This window comes from Hemicordylus capensis, chromosome 3, assembly GCF_027244095.1.
Source record: "Hemicordylus capensis ecotype Gifberg chromosome 3, rHemCap1.1.pri, whole genome shotgun sequence".
Taxonomy (NCBI): Eukaryota; Metazoa; Chordata; class Lepidosauria; order Squamata; family Cordylidae; genus Hemicordylus; species Hemicordylus capensis.
In genome coordinates this window covers 266461220-266475562 of record NC_069659.1, presented here as the reverse complement: position 1 = coordinate 266475562, position 14343 = coordinate 266461220, and the positions used below count along the sequence as shown (strand labels likewise).

General features: G+C 43.3%; 1 protein-coding gene across 1 annotated transcript in view; it reads left to right on the top strand.

Moving 5' to 3' along the window:
- The first annotated feature begins 547 nt into the window (after positions 1-547).
- Positions 548-14343, top strand: part of INPP5F (inositol polyphosphate-5-phosphatase F) — a 96483-nt gene continuing 82687 nt past the window's right edge. The window contains exon 1 of the mRNA XM_053309594.1: positions 548-930. Within this exon, the coding sequence (XP_053165569.1) occupies positions 834-930 (97 nt within the window). The 5' untranslated portion in view covers positions 548-833. The remainder of the gene's footprint in view (positions 931-14343) is intronic.

Here is a 14343-nt window from a genome sequence, read left to right as displayed (position 1 = left end):
TATATGTAACCCAGTTCTACAAGTATCAGTGAAGAACTCACATGGGTTTTTTTTAACAGAGTCGGACTGCATCCACTGAAGGAGATGGCTTGATTTTTAAATATAAAGGGATGTGTGCGCAAGGAACATACCACTCTTTTTAATGCCGTAGCGGGGAATGTTCTGGGCAGGCCGATGTCACGCTCCCCAGCCAGGATTGCATGCTGAACAGCAGCAGGGCACAGTATATACACGCTTTCCCTTTTTCCTTTTGCTAGCATAGCTCCACGAGAAAGACCTGCTGCAGCTGGGGGCGCGACAAAACAAAAGAAGGAGAAGCGAGCATGCACAGGAGGAGTGCTATTCCTCGTGAGTGGACAGACTGGCCTTTCTACGACGGCGACCAGGAACTTCCGCATGCTTCCCCCCGTACAGAGAGCCCCCTTTTTCGGGTTACCGTTGCGTGCCTCCGGGGAGGGAACCGGGGAGGACTGGAAGGCCGGCGCGCTGTCTCTTTAAAAAGCCTGACGGAGAGAGTCACGTGCCCGGTGGCTCGGCCGCCAGAACCCGCCTGGCTTGCGAAGCACCAACAGGAGCGGCGGGAGCGGGAGGAGGCGGGGTGAAGCTGCCGCCGCCGGAGCCCGGACGTCGCGCGCCGGGTGCGCGCACTCCCGCCACTCCTCTCGGAGCAGCAGCCTTGGACGCCGGCGCTTGGCGGTTTCTGGGGTGGTGTCGCTGCCTGGTTCGGAGAGGGGGCAGGTCCCTCCCTCCCCTCTCGCGCCGCGCGTCTCCTCCTTCGGCGGCCAGTCCTCCTCGTCCTCCTTCCTCATCCGCCGCCTTCTTCCTCGCTCGGAATGGAGCTTTTCCAAGCCAAGGATCACTACATCCTGCAACAAGGGGAGCGGGCGCTCTGGTGCAGCCGCGCCGACGGCAGCTTCCAGCTCCGACCGGGTGAGTCAGACCAGACGGGTGGGGACCGGAGGGACGAGGAGGAGGAAACGGTCCTCTTGGCCAGGGGGCTTGCTTAGCGAGCAAGGGCGGGCGAAGCAATGGGGTCGGAGCTGCTGCTGCTGCCGCCGCCTCCTAGTCTCGCTCGCTGAGGTAAATCTGAGAGAGCCGCCAGACCCGTCCGAGGTGGGTGGTCGGGTTCGGACTGCGCGGCGGCGGCGTGTGACGGTGAGGGAGAGTTCTGAGCCGGGGTCGCTGAAGGGCGGCTGGCAGGGGGTGCACCTGCTCTGGGGCACGCAGGTTGCTGACGGGAGGGGGATGCTGGACGCGCGCTCAGGTGGGCTGCACGAGCGACAGCCAGGAGTCGCTCTACCCGCTCGGGGCGGGCAGGCGAAGGCGGGAACTCTTGAAAGGAAGGAGGCAGGAAGGTGATTCACACGGCAGGCCAGGTAGGTGGAAGAGGAAGCGGTCGAGGAGCGTCGGACTGCGGGCGAAGGAACCACGGCTATTCCATCCACCTGATAGGCAAGCATTTTGTAACCTGCGGTTGATCACGGAGGGCGATCGAGGTTAAAAGATTCGGGTTTCTTCTTGCTGGGTCCATCTTTCGTCCTTAAGCCTTTCTCAGCATCCAAAGTGCCTTACAGAGCAAGCCCAGAGGAAACCTTGCTGTGCTCCTGGACACCTAGACATAAAGTCTGGCCCGTGGGAAGCAGGACTCCTCTGACCCCTAACCTCAAGGAAGGAAAGGAAAGTTTTGCGGATTCTCATAGCTTTCATGGTGGGTTGCACCTTTCCCGCCAGTATGTGCTATGGCGTTTGGGGGATTAGAAGAGGCTGTATGCAGGTATTCTGGGGCTAGTGGAGGCTGGATTTTTAAGGCATGCTAAGATGCCACTCAATGGATGTGAAGGCTGGAATTTCAAGAAGCAAGATAGAAAAAGTATTGATGCTTTTGAACTTTGGTGCTGGAGAAGACTTTTGAGGATACCATGGACAGCCAGGAAAACAAAACAAATGAATTATAGAGCAAATCAATCCAGAGTTTTCACTCAAGGCACAAATGGCCAGGCTCAAACTATCATACTTTGGACACATGTGAAAACCCAGCTCCCTTGAGAAGTCCATAATACTGGATAAAGTTGAAGGAAAGAGAAGACCAAGGTGGATAGACTTGATTATGACAGCAATGAATGCACCACTGAGCAGAAGTACACCTAAGTAATATTGGAGCCTGGACCTAAAGGCCTTTGGAGGCCCCTCCCCATGCAAGTTAAGCATCATTTTTTAACGTGTAGATTCTTGAGGGCACAAACCACACCATACAGAGCAGACTAAAGAGGATTTGCCGCCCCCCCCCAAGTGGTGCGGAGGCCCTGGACTTCGGCCTCGAAGTCCAGGGGTAAGAGTACCTCTGCCACTGAGAGACCTAAAAGGCCAAGTTGAAGACAGATCATCCTGGAGATAATCTATCTATGTGGTCGCTAAGAGTCGACACCAACTTGATGGCACTTAATCAATCAAGATGCCTCAAAGTGCCCTTGTACTTAAAGCCTGTGCTAAACGTTTAGAGTTCTTCTTTCGCCTTTCCTTTGCATTATAGTTCTTGGATGGAAGAAGCATCTTTGCAACAAGAACGAAGCTGTAGATTATGAGGAGGAGGTTTAGTGGAAGCAGGTTCTAGATCAATTTGGGATATGTAAGCAGAGTTGCTGGGTGGGGTGTTAAGGTATTCTGATCATCATCGGAGCAGGCAGGTTAACTCAAGATGTTGGGTCCTGCAGGGAGGTAAAGAGGTTTTGGAATATGATTTATGATGAAGTCAAAAAGATTTTCAAATGTGTATTTCACAAGAGACCTGAATCCTTCCTGCTGGGCATAATTAATGAAGAAATTCTGAAAGAAAACAGAAATCTATTTCTCTATCTTACGACCGTGGCTAGAATGGCTCTTGCTCAGAAATGGAGATCTGCGGAAATTCCAGCAAGAGAAGAATGGCTGATGAAGGCATATGAATATGCAGAAATGGCAAAACTAACTGTATTAGTAAGAGAAAGTGATATAGAAAGTTTTGTAGAAGATTGGAAACCCTTTCTGTGGTATATGAAAAACACTGTGAATTAGGACTTACTAACGGGGCTTGAAATGTAAAAACAGTTGGGAAATTTATTTTAGTAATGAAATTAAAGGATTACTATGATGATGAAAATAAGGACTATTCTAGTCCTTAACAACCAGATATATAAATATGAAGAAAATATTTACATGAGAACAAATATGGATGTTTTAGTATAACTGTGTATAACTATTGAAGGATGAACTGGAAGTCACATTGGTATACAGAAAACTAATTTTTAAAAAAACATTCAAGATGTTGGAAGTATAATGGATAACATGTATGTGGGTCCCAGTTTAGGATGAGCAGTAAGTTGCTAGTTAGTGGAGTCAGGTAGCTTGTAAGTATTTGGCTTTTTAACATGTGTGGCTCTTTTTTTGTGGGCAGGCTGGTTGGAAGAGTCTAGCATTATTGCTGGGGGGGTGGTGAGGTTTGAGAGAATGCAGAGCCTTGTGGAGAGTGTAATGCAGTTGGCATGGCCAAGAATGGATAAAATGTTTGTTCCACCTAGGAACAGCGGGATGGTTGCTGGATGCAGAGGTGCTCTTACCCCTAGACTTCTGGGCTGAAGTCCAGGGCCTCCACAGTCCTTGCATCCCCCCCCCCTAATCTTTAGTCTGTACTGGGTGGTGTGGTCACCTGTCCAAGCATGATTAATTCATGTTTGGACAGGTGGCGGGCGGGGGCGGCGCTCCACAGGCCTTATTTATTTATTTATTTATTATTTAGCACATTTTTATACCGCCCTAACCCAAGGTCCCAGGCTCCAAAATTACCTAGGTGCACCTCTGCCTGGATGGGTTGGTGGCAAGATTCTTGACAGAGCTGATAGTGGATAAGCTTGCTGGACACTGGATTGTGTAGGTGTATGGTGATCTGATTTGATGAAGAGAGAAAGGAGAATGGCTGAAGCAGAAAAATGGGAGAGATTTTTTTGGTAAAAAAAAAATGTCAAAATTAAAAAATTCAGATTTCAAAAACTACTGGACTTGGTGATAGATATTGTGGAGGGGGAGGGTAAATGGACACCTCTATTCCCTTTGCAAGTAACATACTTAGAACAGAAGCAGGGCTGCCTGGGACAAATCAAGATTTTTACTTAATAACTCTTCCTCTGAATATCTTAGTGCAGGCAGGTGTCACAATTAAATTTCTAGGTGCAGTGGCTCCATGGCACCTGGGATTTGTCAAGCCCTGTAGTAGGAATATGGCAGGTCTAAGTCTGGAGTGGTTAAGGATTCTTTGAAAATGTAATCTTAAAAACAATTCTGATAATGGATTTTTTCTTTTCTCTTCTGTTAAGTTCAGATGGGTGAAACTACTGTCTGCTTTCTCATATTTGAAAAACAGTGTCAGTATGACAGGCTTTTTAATACTTTCTGCAAAAGGCATTTGGTTAAATACTCTTGCAAATTCAGGTTTGTTTGAAGAACAAAGGCTTACAGCTATGTTCTGTGTCTCTGTAATGGAAACATTTTATTGGGTGCCTTATTTCTGCTGATCGGCCGGGTCACAATATTAGAAAGTGGAACACATGCTGAAATGACATTGCACTTGTTCATTTTTGTTTTTCATTGCTGTATTCTTCTGTGAAGAAACCCCTGGCTTCAGTGGTGATCTGTTCAAATGTTTTGCTGATTTATCTGTTTTTGCTCTAATGAAACTACTGGAATGATACCCAAATATTGTTAGAGTGCTGATTATGTAGATCAAGGTAATGTTTGCTCTGCTGGCTTGGTGTAAATTGGAGGTCTTCAAGCTGTGTTACAGGGAACTCTGGTGTTCTGTGGAAGCTTGTTGGAGATTTTCAATTATAAGGCAAACAGGTTTGCTCACCACTATAAACTTACCTTGACAGTATACAGAAAACAGGAGTTTGAATGTTTCAGTGCAGAAAGATCTGACACATCTGTGTGCTCTCTGGTGCACAGGAGTTCTACAGAACATGTTCAAGTCTTTCTCAAGCTGTGTAACTTGGCTTTTTAATTTTTAAGAGACTGTAAAGTCTTATCTCTGGAGTGATATGAAATGGTGATTGTCTACTAGTGACTTTATAATAATTATAATTTGCATTCTTGTAAATAACACAATCAACTTGTGTTAATGAAATTGACGTGTGTTTCATTTCTTGTTGGTTTGAATATAGTAAAAGTAAATTGCACTGTTTACAGGTGAGTGCATCTCTTGCATTAGCAAGAGTACACTATCAAAAAGAACCTAGGCTCTTGTCTTGAGCCTAGAGAACTGAAAATGTTCTGTTTGATGCTGTGCTGACTTCAGACATGCTCCAAAAATAGTGGGACTGCTTAATGTCTCCAAAGTCAATTGTGGTGTGAGGGATAGTCTTAGCCTTTCTCTAAAGAAGCATGGAGGTTCTTCCCTCCCCACCTTGTTGACACTGGAAACACTCAACATTGAGACTTCCAGGAACACAAGTGCAGCATCCCATTCGGACCCTGTGCTGAGCCTTAGACATTCTGTGAGCAATGTGACTTCTCACTGCTTTCCATTTCTCTTAAGAAATCAAATCTTGTAAGAAATCAACCCCTGCTAACCGGGCAAAGAGGCACCTTTTTAATGTGGTGATTCTCTTTATTTAGCAGGGGAGAGTAACTGGCCCTATTCACCCCCAGCACAGCATCCCTCCAGTGGCTGTTGCTGGTGTCTTATGTTAATTTTTAGATTGTGAGCCCTTTGGGGACAGGGATCCATCTTATTTATTATTTCTCTATGTAAACCGCTTTGGAAATCTTTGTTGGAAAGCGGTATATAAATGTTGTTATTGTTAAGACTCAGCCCAACAGGGATGAGACCATATTCCTCTCCTGAGCTGACAGCTGGAGGGGAAAGCAGAGTTTCCTCTGCCACAGTCTTGCAGGATCTTGAACTCCTGATGAGAGTAAATTTTGGCTGACTACCAAAACCCCCTTGGAGAATAAAGTAATTTATGCTATATAATTTTGCAGTACTCATGAGAGTACTTGATGATATCAGAAGAGGATAGTGGATCTGCCAAGGGGGAGGCATTCATTACCCAGGTGTAGTCTTGTTTCCTTTTTGCATACAATCATTCATACAAAATAGTGAGCAGAGTGTGTTTCCAGCAGAATGACATGGTGGCCATCTTGCCTTCTGCTCATGAAATGGGAAATTCACAAGCAGTTCTCATAGGTTTGCAGTTCCATGTGGTCATACATCCTGTTACTCCAATTTCTGATCATCACATGCAGGTGTAATTACATAGTCCTGTATCAACTGCTCATACCCTCATATGCCTTTTGTGTGTTCAACTATATATCCAGTCAGCGATTGATTACATCTTAACATTGCTCACACTTAACTTGAACCTGGAATGTAAGCTAAAACCCCACTGTTCTGTGCTATTTTAATACAAGTAGAATGCTAGATCTGGTATGGGGAGCAAGACTCCAATATGCAGAAACGGGTACAATAGTGCCTGATATTTGGATGCTTTTGAAAAGACCTACGTGAGTACAAGTATCAAAAGCAGGTCTGGAAGCCCCACCCCAACCCAGCAACTCCTCTCCTGATTATAGTGACATTTGTCTGAAGAGGTGAACACTGTAGTCATGATCATGTTTCCCTGTAACAGGGATTCCCTGATGTTGACTACAACTCCCATCATCCCCAGCCAAAGGCTATTGCAGTTGAGGATGATGGGAGTTGTAGTCAACAACACCTGGGAATCCCTGTTACAGGGAACACTGGCCATGATGGCAGGCATTTCCATGGTTGGCAGGCTGGGATTTCCCAGTCTCCTAATAATGGAAATGGCTGCTATCACAGATATGGGATTCACTGCTTCAGAAGAATGCTGCTGTAATTGTGAATGATGTCCTGCTGCAGGTGAGTGATGGCCCGAGGTGGGACTTCCAGCTTTGCTTTTGACACTTGTACTTATGTCCAAGTATCTTTTAAATAACATCCAAATAGGGCTAGTGCCTTGGTTTGCCACCTAATGGCACAGCGGGGAAGTAACTTGCTGGTTCGAATCCCCCCCCCACTGGTATATTTCCCAGACTATGGGAACACCTATATCAGGCAGCAGCAATATAGGAAAATGCTGGAAGGCATCATCTCATACTGCGCAGGAGATGGCAGTGGTAAATCCCTCCTATATTCTACCAAAGAAAACCACTGTGGCCGCCAGGAGTTGATACCAACTCGACAGCACAACTTTACTTTACTTTATTTGGTTCTAAACAGCTGTACCTTTTTGATAAGTATATGCAGCTTACAAACCTGTAAACAGCATGACAGACGTAACACTGCTCAAGGAGGAATAGTATGCTATAGTTCTACCTATTATTCCTCTATTTTAATATGTGGTTTACAAAATGATACACGTGCAAAGACAATATACATAGTGCATGTGTTACACAAGCATTGATATGAAAGCCTGGATAAATGGTTGGTGTTCTGAGGCATCCTTTTCAGTTTTCCAGCGGCAAGATTGGAAAAATGGGGAAATAGTGGAAAAACCCACTGTTAAGGAAATTTCCTCTCAGGATAATAAATGCAGGCAGGTTTTAAAAATACTGTTTTTGCCCTTTACTCCCTCAAAATGTTTCCTAGGAGCTCTGTAAGGTCATCTACATACAGTGTTAGACAATCAGTTTTTATATTCTGTAGATATGTAAAAATCCCAAAACTTCTCACCTGCATTAGATTACTCTATTTTCTGCAGCATGTGAAAGAAAGTGGTCTGTGACTGGAAATATAGTCAAAAAACAAGCGAACGTGTGAAAGAGTAGTTGATTTCAATCCATGTGAACTCGGTTCTTGCAAGTTCATGAAGACTCATCATATTTTTCAAGGCTGTATGTTTAAATGACACATGAGTTTCACATGGCTACTTTTTAGTCACAGACCTGACACTTTATATGCTACTGATATACTATTGAATGTTATAAGTTAACTTGGTATCATTGATAAGGCTGTGACACTGTGATTAGTCATGTTGGAGGCAGAACCCAGTTTTTCCAGAGAGCTGGAAGCAGTTTGAAAAATGGTTAGTTACTTGTGAAGTGTATGATCATCCCACTGCTGCCTCTGTTGAATGGGTGTTGCAGGTTTTTGTATTGCATTTCTGCAAACTGACTAACACTATCTAGAAGATTGTTTCTAAAGCCAGATAAAAGATTTCATTTTATTTACTACATTGTTAATGATTTTCTATAACCAGCAAAAACAAAAATTATGTTTAGGATTGGAGTTTGCTGGGTATGTATAATTGTTTCAATAAAACTAAAGCATTTTCTCTTTATTTTGAACTTCATAATATACCAAACAGTACACTTTTATATGGTAAGTCACATAATGCATTTGGTCTCAAAGTAACTTTAGATCTAAGAAAATATTACGCACTGCAATTTTTCCTCTACCTTTTTGTTTATACAAGTAGATTCAGGATTTTTGAAAATAGTGGGAAAACTCCCCCCCCGTGGCCTAAAAAAACTTGGAAATTTTACATTACTAGATACCACTGATCTCTAACTTAGGTACTTGAGTTCGTGTACCTCATCAGATACTTATCCCTTGTTTACTACCATAAAAAGCAGCCATACTTCCTTTATGCTGTGTACTTATGCATTGTTACCATTCACGTGGTTGCATCTAGCAGCATGTTGGTATGACACCTAAATTAATAAAGTTAAAACTGATCTACACATTCAGAAAAATCATGTGGTAGAATTCTCACAGATTCTACCAACTCAGACTGCAGTCTACGATTACATTTTTTGAGTCCGTTAGGTTAAAAAACCCTCCCTGCTTGTTGAAAATCTCCAATTCATTGTAGAGATGAGAGGAACTAGGTTAGATTTTTCTCTCATATGATCAATCTGAAATGTACTGTCTCTCTGATACATTTGCTGAATGTGTAGGCTGGCGCTTAGGCCCAAACTACATGGGAGATAGATAACTCTAGTGCGGTGGCAAAGTGTCAAATAATGCAAAAATATTTCACTTCTGGCTAACAGTGCCATACCGGTGGATGTTGCAAACTTCCATATGTATACAAATCCATTGGGAGACACAGTGGCCTGTAGGGATTGCTGCCTTATTGTAATCATGTTTACTTTTGCACATGCTTCTTAGGTGTGTATATAGCTGATGTGTTAGGCCCCCAGGATTGTGGCGTGAGAATAACCTAACTCTTTTCTCTGTCCACATTGTGCCCCTCTCTTCCTCCCCCTACCCTGTGGTGGTTTGCCTTGGAAGGGAAACTGATGTGGTGGGCAGGCATGATCCAGATTGGGCCTTCTTTGGTGAGGAGGGGAGGTTTAATTGATCCTCCAAGAAATGACAAGGCAGTTATGCCTAGTTTGCCCCTTAGTACCATAACTATTGGGGGAAAAAAGGCATGTTTTCTGGAAATGCCTACCAACATGTTGTCTCCCTCTCTCTCTCTGCATCTCCCCTACATGTGAAACTTGTTTCCAAATAGACTTGCTTTTGGAAGTAGAGGTTCTTTAGCTTACTTTAACAAGGATAGTATATTCAGCCACAGTATTCTTAGAGAGGGAAACCTGCTGGTCAGCAGGACTACTTTTACCATGGTTCTCATGGGACAGAGCACAATTTCCAATTTGAACCTTAGCAGTTTTGTTTATGCAGCCCCTCCCCATTTGCTTCCAGGGTAACTTCTTTGAGTCAGATGTAGTTACTGCAGTATACCTTGTCAGTCATACAGCTTCTTACTCTGATCACCTGTAGATCAGTTGGGTTTCGTATGCAGCCCCCTGCCCCCTGTAATTGCTAGGTAGGACTTCCACAATCATAATTGCTTGATCTTTAGCCAGCATGTGTGGGGGTGGGGCAGAGCTTGAGTTCTGGTGAATGTGATGGTATTCATATTATCAAGGAATTAAGAGTACTAGATACTAGTATTATTAAGAACACTTTTATTGCTTTTCAAAAGAAGGGTTCATAAAGTGGTTTAGATAGAAAAAGGATAAAGAACTGGTTCCAGAGGGGCTTATAATCTAAAAAGAAACATGAGACACCAGCAACAGATGCTGGGAGGGATGCTGAGCTGAGTTGAACAGGAACAGTTGCTATAACCTGTATTTATCCTGTGTGTTTGCTAAATACAAAACCCCTGATAAATAGAAGGCCCATTATTTTAAAAGGTACCTTTTTGCCCAGTTAGCAGGGGTTACTGCTATATAAAGCTTTGGTATACAAAGTTTGTTGTTATTGGCTGTGTGCAGTTTAATTTTATAGGTTTTAATGGCTGTTTTTAATAGATCATTAACCACCTTGGGAGCTGCTGCTTGTACATAAATTTAACAATAAATAATAGCTTAATATCCTTGTTCAGGTGGGAAGGTCCATCTAAGGGCTACTGGAAGAATCTGATATTTCCAAAAAGAGCTAGGTTGGACTTAGAAATGTAGTGTCCATTCTTTCATTTTCAATGATGGAATAATGTAATTGTTTCATCATTGAATTTGGTGAAGTTCAAAAACTTAATTTTATTTGGCAAAAGCTGTAAAGAAAGAAGGTATTATAATTGTACTGCATAACTTTCATGGTTGAAATTTTGAGAGAAATTCCTAGTTGTGGTGGTTAAATGAGACTCCAAATATGCTCTTGCATATATGTATCTTGTATTATTTTGTTTAATGGGAGTTCCTTTTTTTTAGTAGTCTTGGCAGGTGTACAGCTTTGCTTTCTTGAAGCTTGCTTCTGTCACTGAATCTGAAGGCAAGTACAAAATTTTGTTTTGCACTTACCTTCAAAGCCACATATCAAAAGAACAACTTGCAGAAGTTTGGAAGGAATATTAAAAATATGTTCTGTTTATAGGGAAGAAAACTCAACTCTATGATAAAAACTACCTCATTGAAAAAGGATGACTTCAGTTTTCTCTTCCTTCCTGTAAACAAAAGATTACTAGAATATAGATTTTAGAGTCTTCTCTTGGTGTGCGAGCTTGTATCATATTTACCTGAATTTAAGATTACCCCCATTTAAAAATACAGATTTTTATTTTATTTTATTTTTTACATTTATATCCCATTCTTCCTCCAGGGAGCCCAGAGCGGTGTACTACATACTTAAGTTTCTCCTCACATCAACCCTGTGAAGTAGGTTAGGCTGAGAGAGAAGTGACTGGCCCAGAGTCACCCAGCAAGTCTCCTGGCTGAATGGGGATTTGAACTCGGGTCTCCCTGGTCCTAGTCCAGCACTCTAACCACTACACCACACTGGAGGCCTTTGAATTTAAGATGACCCCCTGATTTCTAGCATTAAAGAACTTGGAAAAAACCCAGTCTTTTCCAGGACTCGGGTAAATACAGTATTTTTGAAACCAAACCCTTTTAAAGAGAGAAACTGACCACTTCTCATCAAGCACTTTGAATATTCTGGGTTTCAATTAAACAATGGAGTAAATTGTCCATTGGAATATATAATTAGACCTTTTTTGATGGATGCAGATGCATTAAGGAATATCATTAATACCTACTACGTGGACACCAGTTTTCACATGACCTATTGTTGGTTTTGTGGTAGGATGGGGTGCCACCTGTATTGCTTAATGTGAATGGTTCTCTGCTTTACTGACACATAGTATCAAGTATATTGAGTGCTAGTATGAATGTAGTTTTATAGATCTGCCCTTTTAAAGTACTCCTTTCAGTGCCTTTCTTGGAAAAGGAGGGGCAGTCCTTTAGTTAGGTACAGTCTAGTCCCGATCTACTAGGTTTTGGACTTGTTTTAGTATGAACTTCTAGTTTATAAATTTTTAAAAACAGATTGAAAGATCTGAGTTGCTATGAACAACAGTTTAATTAGTTCAGATACTATTTTTACAGGATGGTAAAAAGCTAACTGCTATGTGTCTGTACTTGAGAACCTTAATTGCTTGTCTCTGGCATTTGTAAATATTGAATGCCTTTGAAGGAGACACACAAGAATTCAATTAATTTATAGAATAGTCCATGACTAAGTCAGAAAAAGAATTAGGACACTCTTTTTATTTTTATTTTATCAAATTTGTACACCGCTCCAAACTTTCGTCTCTGGGTGGTTAACAATAGCGTAAAACAAGTTAAAAACATATTTAAAAAACTTAAAACAATTTAAAAATTTAAAAATAAACCAGAGATTAAAACCTTTTTTTTTTTTTGAAAGCTGAGAAAGCTTGCGTTAAAAGATGGGTTTTCAAGTGTTTTTTGAAAATTGCCAGAGATGGGGGGAATCGTATCTCAGCAGGGAGCACATTCCACAATCTCGGGGCAGCGACCGAGAAGCTCCATCTCTGTGTAGCCAACAAACGAGTTGCTGGTAACTGGAGACGGACCTCCTCAGATGACCTCAATGGGTGGTGGGGCTCATAGTGAAGAAGGTGCTCTCTTAGATACCCAGGGCCTAAGCCATTTAGGGCTTTATAAGTTATAACTAGCACTTTGTATTTTGTCCGGTAACCTATTGGCAGCCAGTGTAGCTCCATCAGTAAAGGAGCAACATGGTCTCTCTGAGATGACCCAGAGACCAACCTGGCTGCTGCATTCTGAACCAACTGAAGTTTCCGGACTACGTACAAAGGCAGCCCCACATAGAGCGCATTACAGAAGTCAAGTCTGGAGGTTACCAACAGATGTACTACTGTTTTGAGGTCATTGATCTTGAGAAATGGGTGCAGCTGGCGTATCAGCCAGAGCTGATAAAAAGCACCCCTGGCCACCACCTCAACCTGAGAAACTGGGGAGAGGTATGAATCCAGAAGTACTCCCAGACTGCGAACTTGTTCCTTTTGGGGAAGTGTGACCCCGTCTAGAACAGGCAGATCAAAATCGTCTCTAGAGTTCCGACCGCACAATAAGTACTTGCGTCTTATCTGGATTCAGCTTTGGTTTATTCTCCCTCATCCAGCCCATTACTGCTTCCAGGCAGGCATTTAGGGAGGATATGCCAGCTCCTGAAGAAGTGGACATGGAGAAGTAGATTTGGGTGTCATCAGTGTACTGGTAACACCTGGCTCCAGATCCCCTGATGATCTCTCCCAGTGGTTTCATGTAGATGTTAAAAAGCATTGGAGAAAGTACGGAGCCTTGAGGGACACCATACTTAAGCTCAGATTTCTAAGAGCAACAATCTCCAATCCACACCATCTGGAAGCTGTCCGAGAGGTAGGAGCGGAACCACTGTAAAACAGTGCCTCCCACCCCCAACACCCTCAGACGTTCCAGAAGGATACTATGGTCGATAGTATTGAAAGCTGCCGAGAGATCCAAAAGGACCAACAGACACACTTCCTCTGTCAATTCCCAATTAGAGTTTGGGATCCATCAGGCCGACCAAGGCAGTCTCCACTTCATAGCCCGCTCGAAAACCAGTTTGAAATAGGTCTAATTAATCAGTTTCCTCCAAGATCTCCTGGAGCTGAGAGGCCACCAGCTTTTCAATTACATTGCCCCTCCATGGGAGGTTGGAAACAGGCCTATAATTGCTCAACTCTGAGGGATCGAATGCAGGCTTCTTTAGAAGAGGTCTAATGATTGCCTCCTTAAGACAAGGAGGCATCCTGCCCTCCCTCAGAGAAACATTTATGATTTCCACCAGACTGTCTACAACAGCCTCCCTGCTAGATAGAACAAGCCATGTTGGGCAATGGTCAAGAGAACAAGTGGGGGGCCTCACTGCTCCAAGCAGCTTGTCCACATCCTCAGGAGTCACAAACTGAAACCGATCCAGTCGAATTACATAAGAGGAGTTGTTGGGCACCTCCAGTCCAGACATCAAATTAATTGTGGGGTCTCCATTGGCCTGAATCTGAGAGATTTTATCTGCGAAAAACTCTTTAAACACATCGACGCTGGTAACTGATGCTTCCAAATTCTAGTTCAAGGGAGGGGGAGCAGATACTAGTTCCCTAACAACCCTGAAGAACTCTTCTGGATGTGAACTTGCAGAGGCAATACGGGCAGAAAAGAACCGCCTCTTTGCCACACTTATTGCCTGAGCATAGATCTTTAGATGTGCTCTATGTCGCAATCTGTCGGATTCGAGTCGAGTCTTTCTCCACTTGCGCTCCTGTCGCCTACCTTGCCACTTCAGCCCTCGTAGATCTTTCGTATGCCAAGGGGCCAATTTTGAAGCGGGTCGGAAGGGATGCTTGGGAGCAATTGTGTCTACTGCCCTGATGAGCAAGTTATTCCAATTCTCAACCAGGGCATCAACAGGATCACCGGCAAAGCCAACAATGAATCCCTCCAAGGCTTCTTGGAATCTTACTGGATCCAATAACCTCTTCAGGGAGACCATTCTAA